This window comes from Armigeres subalbatus, chromosome 2 (genome assembly GCF_024139115.2).
Source record: "Armigeres subalbatus isolate Guangzhou_Male chromosome 2, GZ_Asu_2, whole genome shotgun sequence".
Lineage (NCBI taxonomy): Eukaryota > Metazoa > Arthropoda > Insecta > Diptera > Culicidae > Armigeres > Armigeres subalbatus.
In genome coordinates this window covers 318,808,440-318,822,335 of record NC_085140.1, presented here as the reverse complement: position 1 = coordinate 318,822,335, position 13,896 = coordinate 318,808,440, and the positions used below count along the sequence as shown (strand labels likewise).

Genomic DNA, 13,896 nt, shown 5'->3' with positions numbered 1-13,896 from the left:
CGGAATATTCGTAAAAGTAGCAAATTTCAAAAGTTTATCCTGGAGCTAGCCGACCATGGGATTACCGAATAATTTCTTCTGTCCTCGGTGTTTTTATAGAAGTTCAGTATATGCAATAATTCCAACACAAATCATTTGTAGATTAGCATAGCATAGAACACTTGCACAAATCGTAGATGGAGTTGTAGAGATAAACGTATACACGGTCATTGTTTATTTGCCCAACTTACAATTAAGTAGATCCGATTTTCTCCACATATCTGGCCACGTCCTTATAAGCGTTTTTCTTTTATAATAATAATACAAATATATATACAATACAAATATTATATGAGTTATTTTTAGTTATATAACGTATATAATGAATATTAATTACATTTCTAGATATGTTAAAGTAAGAATAGGGAGTCTGCAGGTATTCCTGGCAAGCTATTGTGCTTCGGCACAACCCTATGAAGCCGCAATTAGCTCCTGTAAGATTCTTTCAACTAGATTTTGCCGAAACTATGATTCATAAGATCTTAAAGAGTTGCAGGTACAATGGATACACTCTGCCCAGGATGGTAATGATCCCGTTACGATAGTTGCCGGATTGACAATCCTTCGCCTTTGCTCGCAAGGCTACTGGAGACCCCATTATTGATCATGGGACCATCAAATAGTTCAGTCGTCACTACATATATTAGTTATCAAGCTGATAGGAAAAGATTGAGCAAAATCCCTTTATGATCACTTAAATTTAACGATTTGCGATTCTTTCACTTCATTAGAAAGTTTTTCTGTCAATCTGTTACGATAAACAAACAACCATGCGTTCACCATTATTCCACATGCAATTGAGTCATTTTACTCCACAATTCGGGATGTAAATGATCAAAATGCAATCAAAGATTTCTACTACAACTAAACAGACCAACGTACAACCAAAGATAAAGTAGACATCACGTGCAACCTCGCTTCCCTTTTTCCCGTCAGAGGCAGCACCGTACAACAACTACGCATGCGTCACATCACTCCATCGCTGCTACACCAGCGGCAACATTTCCCACGATACAAACAAACCAGCGCGCAACAAATTCCTTCGCCGCGTGTCCTTATCTCTGCACATTCGTCACAGTCACTGCTGAAGCTGGACCAACACCGTCAGTTCAGTTCCGTGGTACTCTTCGGTGCGTTCGGTCGTCGGCTTCTCAATGCGGTGGGTTCGGTCTACTCGGTTGTGCCCTTAGCCGACAACAGCAAACAACAAGACATCCATATACAGTACATGTAGCATTTGTGTATATGCAATGTTTTTGAGTGCTTTGTGATTAATTGGAATGGCGAGTGATTCGAGTGGAATACGCGTAGGATGCTGAAGCCAGATAACATCTACCGGATGGTGTTATCTAGTGTTGTGCTTTCGCTATGATCGGATGGTGAATCGATTCCAGTTCAAGGTGGAAATAGCCGAAATTGCAAAGTGGAAATTTGCCGATATAGTGCATGGGTAGTGCGGTTCTGTCTCTATAAATAGAGTCTCAATGGTGTACAGTGTTTGTACGGTGTAGCATCTAGCAGATTCCGGCGATATGTATTTCAAATCGTGCATCAGTAGGAAAATAGTGATAGGTTTTATATGTCTCCTGGCGCAGATCGGCCATGGGATAACTCAGCTGGTCATCAATGTACAGAATCAGGTCTGTGTTTTTTCGCTCATGCTTTTTCGTTTCTGCTTCCATCCAGTTTTACTCGTTACTGTTTAGCTACTTTTTATCAGGTTCTGACGTTTCTCCAGGGATGGTCGTGCAACAAAAGGTTATCGTGTCGCAAAGTCGGTGCTCTTTATGGTCGTAATTTGACAGGTTTACTGTTTTGGTTGTTCGGATTTTGTTATCCTTTTGCAAGGTTGGGGATTGTTTGACTATTTGTTTTTATTGCGGTGACCGCTTGCGGTTGCTCCAAGTTTTATTGTCTTTGGATTAGAATGTCATTGGAGCGTTTCGACGATGCAACGGCACTGAATACATTGAAATGTTTGTGGATAGAATTATTACCACTGGTGACGCCTCAGGCACGTTTAGAGGATTTGATAAAGGATTTGCTTGGTGTTCAATTCAGGTCACGTATTTGGCATCGAAGATATACATACACTGCAGAATTTGATTAGGCACATTTGAAACTGTATGAACTGTACGCTGCTCGATTATTGCAAACGAAGCAGTCTTACACATACTTATTATTAGAATTGGTGGCAGCCAAAGTAACTTGTCACCATAACTGAGCAATAGAATATGAGTATGTATGCTTGTGCGCAAAATATTGTGTACCTTTATTATCTAATTGTTACAAATTACTGAAGCTATTGTTTATACAGAATACAGACATCTTTGTCATTAGTCCGTCTAGAGAACCGCCAAAGTATCCAGACTCATAGTTTATAATTAGCACAGTTTGTTGAATTGTTTGTATAAGTTGTAATACCAAGTGTCGTCAAGTTCAATAAACTAATCCGTCTTGTTCGTACTATAAGCTCTATTTGTGCACTTTGACTAATGACATGAGTGTATAATTCTTAGTTAATCGCATTGATGTGAAAAAAAAATCAGACCGCATTGTACTCTCGTGCTGTGCGATACACTTTTCTTTGCAGAAGGAAGAGATTTTCAGTATTTGACTGAGAAGCGTAATTATTTTTTCTCTTACCACAACAAAACTGAACGATTGTTCAAAATCGTCTTGAAAGGGGTCCCTAGTGATGATAAATCATTGAATGAGCTCAAAATGGAGATCGAACAATTACTTGGATTTGCACCATTCCAGTCCAAGTGATTAAGATGAAAAGAAATCTCGCTCTGGTACTTTCCAGAGGGGTATTTCTCAAGAAATCTATTTAGTTCACTTCAACAAATAAACTAAATAATATGAAAAGTTTAGAAAAGGTCTGTATTATGTCCCATGTTCGAGTTACATTTCCGTAGGCCTGGGGAAAATTTCCAAAATTCCGCTCATTGCCATAAGTGCTAGAAGTGGGGTCGTGAAACCAAGCATTGCCACATGGATGCTAAATGCATGGTATGTGGCGGCTCTTCTCACACCAAGGACGCCTGTCCTGTGAGAGAATATTCAAATAAACTCAAATGTGCAAACTGAGGTCAATCACAACTCCAATTTTTTGGGAATGTCCATCAAAGATCTGAATTCCTGAGTTAAATTGATGACGGGAAACGTAAATCGGATCCCTGATTTGCTGAGTAAAAATTTTACAAACGCTCAAAATCCACAATCATTTGCCGGCTAGATAACAGTAAACAAAACACAAGTAAGGAATTGCTTCAAAATCGCTAAAGTATCCCTTAAATGTCTTGTTTTATCTCTGCTTTGCACCAACATTTGCGACTCCCGTAAGAAAACCATAGGATTCGCAACAATAGCAACATGAATTAAAAAATACCGCAACTATTGGAACAGTTCCCCGATAATTGGAGGTAACACTTATAAATTTTGCTGCAATGTGATCACTTTTAGTTTGGATTCCCGACCAGTTAGTCATAACAAAATTATATCACAATTATATCAATATGTGCTACAAATAACAATATCTGCAATAATTTTGTTATAAATTCTCTGTCTTAGATGAAGTAAAAAAAAATTCATGATCACAACATTATAACAAAATGTGAGATAATTTATACGAATAGCAAATATAATTCGTAAGTTATTACTGGTTATTGTGTTACAACGACCAGTAATAACATTGTTCTTTTCAATAACATAATTTGTAATAATTCTATTTACGTCACTTTCATGTGTGTCACGAGTCATATTTTTGTTCCACTGAAAATATTTTTGTTAAAACTAGAAGAGCTTTTGTTACATTTTTTGTTATTTTAACTACTAATGGTATATGCTTTATTTGTTTATTTGTTTAAAACTTATTCATCTGACCCAAGGTCTCGATGATTGATAGAATATTTAATTACAATTACTACAATACTAAACTAATTGAATTGTACAGCTTGCTCGAAAATCAACTAGACGCCTCACCAAACTCAAACAAGTCCTCCACCTGCGTAAACAGGCACTCTTTAACCTGCTGTAACCGGTGATATCTAAATGACGTTCTATGGAATCTAGCATGTAGCAGATTCGTGGTACGCGACAGCCTTGGAGGTGTATGCACGCAAAAAAAAAAAGCGTTCGTGAATTCGGGAACTAACGAGCTCACGGTGTATTTTTTCGGGAACAACAGTCAAGGATTTGGGAATACAGTCACGTTTCTTGGAACGTTCTGGAAAGCGGGACTGGTGTGCCCGAATCCATGAATTAAATCACGGTGTGTTTTTGCTGGTTCACGAATTCGAGAACCCTTTTTTTTGCGTTTGGAAATCCAAAAATGGCAGTAGATGCTGAGAGCTAGTTTCTCCAGTTAGAAGCTTCTCAACAAACAACGCTTGCTGGATCTTCCTTCGTCGTTATAACGATCCGATCAGGATCCCCCAGAAGTAATGCTGGGAGGCAGTTCCTGAGGGAACCAGGGTATTAGTAGAGAGGATAACTCATATAACCATATATTGCTTGAACGGGTTTAGTGGGTCCGGCGGGCTGGCCTTCTGCCTTCCGCGCCAACCCCACTCCCTGAGTGATAATTTCAGGTGTATGTATGCAGATTTGCCTTCATCCCTCTATATATAAGAAAAACACCGATCAGGATACTTAGGAAGATTTGAAGAATCTCACCAGGGAAAGTTTCGCAGGGCTAGTCGAATAAATCGCTTCTGTATGCTTTCAATCCTTAAACACCATGAAACCTGGTATGGACCCCAAACAATCGAAGTTGTTCCCAATTTAGGTAGAGTGATTTCTGACAATATTGGTCTGTAAAATCCTTAGCAATCTTGGTGATAAAACCCAAATGACGAGTGGCTTTAGAGATAACAGCCGAGCGATGTTCGTCGCACGACAATTTAGTATTTGGCCGGATTTAGCCGGAAGGGGGCCCCGGGGCCGACAGCTTGTGGGGGCCCCAAAATGTACAAAAAATATTGGTTTTGGTACATAAGATTTGTGGGGGCCCGGGGCCACGGCCTTCCCGGCCCCCCTCTTAATCCGGCCCTGAGCATTTAGCATAAAATCCAAGTCCTTAACTTGTTGTACCTAGGTCAGCGATACTCCGTTAATGCAATAGTCGAAAACGGTGATGCAATGCGATGGAACGTGCTCACCACGCATTTAGGGACGCTAACAATCAGCTTGTTATTGCTGCAAAAAAAAATACATTGAGCAGCGCTTGGAGGCGTTCACCGTTTTCAATTGAACGTACAATAAAATACAGCTTCAAGTCATCTGCATATACAAGCTCACAACCACTTCGCAATAGCAACGTCACGTCGTTGAAGAACAATGCCAACAAGAGAGGGTTGAGAATGCTACCTTGCGGGACCCTAGACGTATCAGATGTAGCGATGAGCGAGCAAAATCAATTCAAGGACTCATTCATTTCGGATGTCCACTATAAGTGATACTTCGAAAGTTCTGGAACATCCAGAGAAATGGTCAGTTGAACAAGTTCGTCGTTTGAAGCTGCGATTTTTATAAATCGATTGTTGGCGTAATGTGAAAGCAAAATCAATGCATAGAACACTCATCGACTCCGGATGGCTAAAAGGTTGCTCTCAAGTAGTTTCAAAACATCCGGAGAAGTGGAAAATTGTGAAATTCCGTCCTAGAGAACCACGACTTCAAAGATCCGTTATTGTAGCATTGTGAGAACAATATCATTGCAAGGGCAACAAATTGAAGCCGAATGGACATCAAGTGGTCCTAGGTAGTTCAGAAAGCGGTGAGTTTTTATAAATAAAATATTGAAGTAGGAACGAAGAAACTGATTGGGCAAGCCAGTTTTTACATTGAGAGAACTAGCATTCCAGAGGAATTCCTGGAGGAACTTTCGGATGCATTCCTGGAGGACCTTTTGGATGCATTCCTGGACGAACTTCCAGAGGAATTCTTGGAGAAACTTCCAGTGGAATTCCTGGAGGAACTTCCGGAGGAATTCATGGACGAACATCCAGAGGAATTCTTGGAGGAACTTCCGGAGGAATTCCTGGAGGAACTTCCGGAGGAATTCCTGAAGGAACTTCCGGAGGAATTCCTGGAGGAACTTCCGGAGGAATTCCTGGAGGAACTTCCGGAGGAATTCCTGGAGGAACTTCCGGAGGAATTGCTGGAGGAACTTCCGGAGGAATTCCTGGAGGAACTTCCGGAGGAATTCCTGGAGGAACTTCCGAGAAATTCCTAGGGGAACTTCCGGAGGAATTCCTGGAGGAACTTCCGGAGGAATTGCTGGAGGAACTTCCGGAGGAATTCCTGGAGGAACTTCCGGAGGAATTCCTGGAGGAACTTCCGGAGGAATTCCTGGAGGAACTTCCGGAGGAATTCCTGGAGGAACTTCCGGAGGAATTCCTGGAGGAACTTCTGGAGGAATTACTAGAAAAACTTCCGGAGGAATTCCTGGAGGAACTTCCGGAGGAATTCCTGGAGGAACTTCCGGAGGAATTCCTGGAGGAACTTCCGGAGGAATTCCTGGAGGAACTACCGGAGGAATTCCTGGAGGAGCTTCCAGAGGAATTTCTGGAGGAACTTCTGGAGGAATTCCTGGAGGAACTTTCGGAGGAATTCCTGTAGGAGCTTCCGGAGGAATTCCTGAAGGAACTTCCGGATGAATTCTTAGAGAAACTTCCGGATGAATTCCTGGAGGAACTTCTTGGCTTGGCGAATAACTTACAGGACATTGTAGCTGAACTAGATTCCGTTTCATCTATGTCAGCGGTTTTCAACCTTTTTCTTGAGAGGTACGCCTTCAAACTTTTGCATTAATTGAGGTACCCTCAATTTGGCTTATGAGTCCCTTGAAAGTAAGCTTCCAAAGCTCTTGGAAGAAAATTTTCGTTCCTCTCGAAGGGAAGCTTACGAGCCTCTTGAAAGGAAGCTTTCGTGCCTTTTGAAAGACGCCTTTCGAGCCTCTTGAAGGGTGGCTTTCAAGCATATGAAAGTACGCTTCCAAGCCTCTAGGAAGAAGAATTTCGTGCCTCTTGAAGCGAAGTTTTCGATCCTCTTGAAGGAAGGCTTCTGAGCATCTTGAAACGATGCTTCTGATCATATTGAAAGTATGCTTCCAAAACTCTTGAAAAAAGAATTCCAAGTCTGCCGAAGTGAAGTTTTCGAGCCTCTTGAAAGGAGACTCAAGAGCCTCTTGGAAGGAGGCTTACAAGCCTCTGGAAAGGACCCTTCCGAGCTTCTTGAAAGTAGGCACCGCTCGTTTTGAGAGGAAGCTTCCAAGTATCTTGAAGGGATGCTCCCGAGCATCTTAAGGCTTCAGAGCCTTTTTAAAGGCAGCTTTTGAGCCACTTGAAAGGAGGCTCCTGAGCATTTTGAAAGTATGCTTCCAAGCCCCTTGAAGTTGAAAGAAGAATTCCGAGCTTCTTAAAATGAAGCTTCTGAGCCTCTTGAAAGTAGCCTCTCGACCCGCTTGAAAGCAGCCTTCCAAGCCTCCTGAAATGAGCCTTTCGAGCCACTTGAATGGAGGCTTCCGAGCATCTTGAAGGCAGGCTTCCGAGCATTTTGAAGGGAAGCTTCTGAACCTCTTGAAAGGCGACCTACTAGCCACTTAAAAAGAGGCTTCCCAACATCTTGCATAGAAACTTCCGAGTCTCTTGAAAGGTGACTTCGAGCTGCTTGCATTGAAGCTTCCGAGAAGCGTAAGAGGATGCTTCCAAATCTCTCGCAACGAAGCAACTGAGTCTTTCGAAAAAAAAAACCTCCATGCCTCTCAAGTGAGGCTTCTGTACCTTCAGACTCTAGATTTAAGTCCAGAAGCATGTTGTTAACATATTATGCAATATGTTGTTTTGAATAGGTAGATTGCATTAAAGTTTTTTTTTTAATTTGCTCATTCAACGTTTTGTCCTATTGAATTTGTGTCGCACAGGCCTTCATATACTGTGCTGGTTTTGGAGGGCAGGATTTAATATGCTTCTGTTTACTAATCGCCATGCATATTATGTACAAAACATAGTTTTGGAATAAAAAAATCCAATTATCAAAACATTATCAATAAGTTTTGATTGGAATTGTAACAGCCGCCATTATGCATTCTTGTCCGAGGTACCCCCTGGGACCAACGAAGGTACCCTCAGGGGTACATGTACCCCAGGTTGAGAATCGCTGATCTAGGTAAACAGTTGATGGGACAGATTCAGACTTCCTCTTGAAATTTACAAAACTCCAAAATCCTCTAGGGTTTCTTCATGAGATTGAGTGTACTCGCAACAAAAGATATTTTAGTTACAAGATAAAGATAGTCGTTTCGCTTCCCCTAGTTCTGCTTTCCGAAACAGGTTGAGTACAGAACTGTCCAATCGTATGGATTTTTCCTTCATTGACATTGAGCGCCCTATCCTCGCCAGGAAAAGATGTTCCGGACTAGAGATGGTCGGGTTTCAATTTTTGTAAACCCGAACCCGATTTAGAAATTCCTTCCAAACCCGGACCCGACCCGAACCCGGAATGAAAAATCTTATCAAACCCGAACCCGACCCGTACCCGACAGTTTTTGCAGTCTTAAACCCGAGCTGGACCCGAATTAATTTTTTGGCGGAAAACACAAACTAGATATTTTATATTTCTCTTTACACTCAAAGGGGTATAGGCCCAAACAACGAACAAGCCTTAAAATTACCAGAAAAAAATTATTCAATACCCGACATTTTATAATCTCACAAACCCGTACCCGACCCGAACCCGACATTGTTCTAATTTTCCAAACCTGAACCCGACCCGAACCCGTCGGGGACTATTAGAGAGTGCATTGTTCCCATCTAAGAGATGCTGATTAGTCCCAAATCAATATCTGTGGTAACGGAAACGTCCAGACTTGTACCACCTATACCATAACACATCGATTGGACGTTTTGTATATTTGACCCGCCACGGTGCGCCGGTAGACCGTTATTATAAAATAAAAATGTCCATCAAAACCAAGTACAGGGCTCGATTCCTGTGGTAATTCTGCACCTCTGGACCAATTTTTAAAAAAATCCCTAGGAGGAATCTCGAGAAATCTTGATTTGAAGTTTTTAATTAAGCAATTTCAAAAGAATCTATATTTTAATTCAATAATATCCCCAAAACACCTTCAAAGGCGTCCAAAAAATGGTCCAAGTTGTTTTCAACCAGTTTGCATTTGTTGCCTTTCTTCTTCATCGGCATTACATCCCCCGCTGGGACATTGCCGCCTCGCAGCACTTCCACAGTTATTAACTGCGAGGTTTCTAAGCCAAGTTACCATTTCTGCATTCGTACAACATGAGGCTAACACGATGATACTTTTATGCCCAGGGAAGTCGAGACAATTTCCAATCCGAAAATTGTCTAGACCGGCACCGGGAATCGAACCCAGCCACCCTCAGCATGGTCTTGCTTTGTAGCCGCGCATCTTACCACACGGCTAAGGAGGGCCCCATTACAATTATTTATTATAAATTATACAATTATAAATCTCTACAACTGATTAAGCTCACCAAACTGACTTAGGTATGTTTTTTGTATGGCTTGAAGCCGTCTATCTTCAAGAATGCTACTTCTCGTTTAGAACCATTCATGAATTCACGTGCAGGCTGCATATTATTTGTTGAATGCCAGTCAGATTAAAGTTTGTGTTTTTTTATTGTATTTACAAATGTATTCAATCATCAGAAGTAAAGATTGGAGTACGGATTACGGAAGAAATCGATGAAAAAACCAACAGCTTAAAAATTTGTTTAAAGTAGTGTAGTTGTTTAGCATTATATAACAGGTTACATCTTCGTCAGATGCTGTAACAATTGAATTGACGGAGCTTTATCAAATTCTGAGATTTCCCCGCAAAAGGATCATCGGACTGGTAATGACTCCAAAGATGGCGGTAAGGAAAAGCTACGAGTTTTAAGAGTGAGCTCGCCATATAGAATGAGATATCGAGAACCAAGGAAAACATCAGGAAAAATGCACAAGAGACGAAGATAAAATATTCAACTTTTAAACTTTTAAAAACATTTCAATAAAGGAATAAAATGAACCTTTGCTTATCTCCGCCACTACACATCTAGTTCGGAATTGTTAATACGATTTTAAAGTTGCTCGAGAAGCGCCATGTTGAGTAAATTTATGGGTGAACCAAGTACAGATGAGGCACCAACAAATTGCATAGAGTGCACTAGTTCACCAATCTTTCAGATTACGTCAGTTACTCTGCTTAAACATTAACAATTTTCTAATTAATATTTAAACCAGCAGATTCTGAATGATTTCAAAAACGTGTACGCAAGATACATCTCGTTGAAACTCGAGCATGGTTTTGAGGAAGCAATTGATGGCTTTGCCGCAGCTGGAAAAAGCCGCAGCTTCCATGCACGTCAAAGTTCCATATCTTGAATTATCATGTTTCAGAGTTTTGTAGAGGTATCGGAATAGGTTTTGGCTTACATATCAAACATGCTTTATCTAGTCCGTTGATTAGAACTTTGACGAGATTTGGCAGCAAAGATCGGTTAATAAGTGCTGTGATCGAGTATAACAGCTTCTAACTACTATTATTCTACATGAACTCTGGTCTTACTTCTCTCTATTATGAACATAAACACTAAATTAAAATTAATATTTACCTTTCATTCTATTAAACATGGAAAGCAACACTTATACTAAACTCGAGCAAGTTAGCCATACAAAAACATACTTACACACTTAGCTCATTTTACAGTATTCGATAAATTTTACCGAAATCTCAACCGCTGAACTGTTCGGTAAATTAATTTACAGATTTTTTGTAATATTTTCCATTGCTCAACTGTCAAAATCACCGAAAATCAGTAAAATAATTTACCGAACAGTTCAGCGGTTGAGATTTCGGTAAAATTTTACCGAAGTCGGAGATTTATTTTAAGTGTGTAAGTCAGTTTGGTAAGATAAGTCAGTTGTAAATATTTATGATTCTAATAACGGCAACGCGTGCTTAGGGCCATCTTTGGCGTTGTGCAAGAGAATGGTGTGTGGCAGCGAAGGATGAAACAAGAGCTCGCCCAGCTCTACGGCAAACCAAGTACCCAGAAGGTAGCTAAAGCTGGAAGGGTACGATGGGCAGGGCATATTCCAAGAATGCCGGACAGCAACCCTGCAAAGCTGGTGGTTACTTCCGACCCGGCAGGCACAAGAAGAATTGAAGGACATCTATCTAGGTGGATTAATCGGGTTTTTTGGTGACTTTTGGTGATTTTTAGATTCTTGTATGGATTCTTTTGAAATTTCTTAACTAAAAACTTCAAATCAAGATTTCTCAAGATTCCTCCTAGGGATTTTTTAAAAAATTGGTCCAGAGGTGCAGAATTACCACAGGAATCGAGCCCTGTACTTGGTTTTGATGGACATTTTTATTTTATAATAACGGTCTACCGGGGCACCGTGCCCGCGATATTTTGACCCGTGGTTCGATCATATCATGATATTATCGTGTACTTCGTTACAGTTACCGTTTGCTTAAAATTCCGATAAGCGGTTATAATCAGCAAGAACTGTTCTGGAAAAAAATACTTAGAAGGTCACGTCTCAGGTCAGAAATGAGCAATAACAAAAACAAAAGGAAGGGGTAATCTCTCAATTTGCCACTTCCTTCAAAGAAACAAGGTTGTAAGACCGTCCTGCCTAAAAGCGGAAAAAATAGAAGGAAGACTTCAGATATTCCTTCTTATCTAATATTGCAAACAATTTTTCTGCTATCGAACTGAGCAATCAGTTCGGGTTGATCCATGATGATAATGAGCAAATCGAATCTACTTTTGGCACAGGAGATTCGATTCAAGCCAAAAAGCAAAGGATTCCACCAATTGTTGTATCCGTTGTCAAGTGAATGAAATTTTGAGTAACCCTCGGGAAGATTAAGGTTTGATTTCAGATTAACCAGGAAGAGTAACTGCCGCGTTTTGCCAGGATTCTTAGAGATTGTAAACGTATTCTCCAGTATTTGACTAACGACGATAAAACTGAACGATTGTTTAAAATCGTCTTGAAAGGTCTCCATAGTGATGATGAATCATTGAATGAGCTTGGATTTGCACCAGTCCCGTCTAAGTTATTAAGATGAAAATCAAATCTCGCTCTGGTACTTCCCAGAGGGGTATTTCTCAAGAAATCTATTTAGTTTACTTCAACAAAAGCGAACTAAATAATATGAAAAATTTAAAAAAGGCTTGTATAATGTCTCATGTTCGAGTTACATGGGAATATTTGCGCAGGCCTGGGGGAAATTTTAAAAACCCCACTTAGTGCCGTAAGTCTTAGAAGGGGTCTGGAACCAACATCGCCACATGAGTGCTAAATGCATGGTATGTGGCGGCTCTTCTCACACCAAGGACGCCTGTGAGAGAATATTCTCATACATTCAAATGTGCAAACTGAGGGCAATCACAACTTCAATTTTTGAGAATGTCAATCACGCAAAAAACTTTTAAATTCCTGAGTCCCTGATTTGCTGAGTAAAAATTTTACAAACGCATTTTTTGTTATTTTATCTACAAATGGTAATTTAGAGAAACATTTGGGCAGCACCCCCTATTCTCGTCAGCAACGTTCATTACTGGAGCGCATTACAACCAAATTACTTGTTTTTTAGTACATGGTTGTTTCTGTCGATATCTGATGTACAAACAATCAAGCCATTTGGTTGGAACGGGTCGAGTTATTAACGTTGCGGACGGGAATAGGGGGTGCTGCCCAAATGGTCCCGCTCCCTATATGCTTTATTTGTTCATTTGTTCAAAATTTATTCATCTGACCCAATTACTACAATACTAAATTAACATTGAATTGTACAGTTTGTTCGAAAATCTACTAGATGCCTTACCAAACTCAAACAAGTTCTCCACCTGCGTAAACATTCGGAGGCACGCTGTAATCAGCTCGTGATATCCAAATGACGTTCTGTGGATTCTAAGTTGTAGCAGATTCGTGGTACGCGATAGCCTTGGAGGTGTTTGAAATCCAAAATGACAGAGTGCGTGAGCCAGTTTCTTTCTTCAGTTAGAAGCTTCTCAACAAACAACGCTGGCTGGATCTTCCTTCGTCGTTGTAACTTGTCCACTTCAAGAAGTCTACACCGATTAGGATACGAAGGAAGATTTGAAAAATCTCGCCAGGGAAATTTCGAGATCTATAAATAAATAAATCGCTTCTGTATGCGTTCAATCCTTAAACACCATGAAACCTGGTATGGACCCCAAAAATCGAAGCTGTTCTCAATATGTACAGTGACAGGGTCGCAGGAATATGAAATCTTGGTAAATATGGAGAAAAACTAACCGAGCGGTGTTCGTCAAACGACAATTTAGCATTTAGCATAACACCACCTTCTTAACTTGTTGTACCCTGGTCAGGATACTCCGTTAATGCAATATCGAAAACAATGGTGATGCAATGCGATGAAACGTTCTCACCACGCATTAAGGGACGCTAACAATTAGCTTGTTATTGCTGCACCACACAAGAATACATTGAGCAGCGCTTGAGGCGTTCACAGTCTTCAATTGAACGTACAATGAATTACAGCATCAAGTCATCTACATATACAAGCTCACAACACCTCGCAGTAGCAACGTCAAGTCGTTGAAATAGAATGCGAACAATAGAGGGCAGATTGCTACCTTGCGGACCCTGACGTATTAGAAAAAGTCGTTGAAAGACAGGAGCCAATTTTCATACGCAATGCTCTGCCAGTTAAGTACGAATTCAGCCAGGACAGTAGTTGTACGAAGAATCCAAGTCGAGACAATTCACAAAGAAGTATACGTGGTCAATTTTATCAAAGGCGGCTTTCAGGTCTGTGTAAAC

General features: G+C 40.6%; 1 protein-coding gene across 1 annotated transcript in view; it reads left to right on the top strand.

The window, feature by feature from the left end:
- Positions 1 to 1,138: 1,138 nt before the first annotated feature.
- Positions 1,139 to 13,896, top strand: part of LOC134212659 (out at first protein) — a 261,163-nt gene continuing 248,405 nt past the window's right edge. Inside the window, exon 1 of the mRNA XM_062690703.1 lies at positions 1,139 to 1,679. Within this exon, the coding sequence (XP_062546687.1) occupies positions 1,572 to 1,679 (108 nt within the window). The 5' untranslated portion in view covers positions 1,139 to 1,571. The remainder of the gene's footprint in view (positions 1,680 to 13,896) is intronic.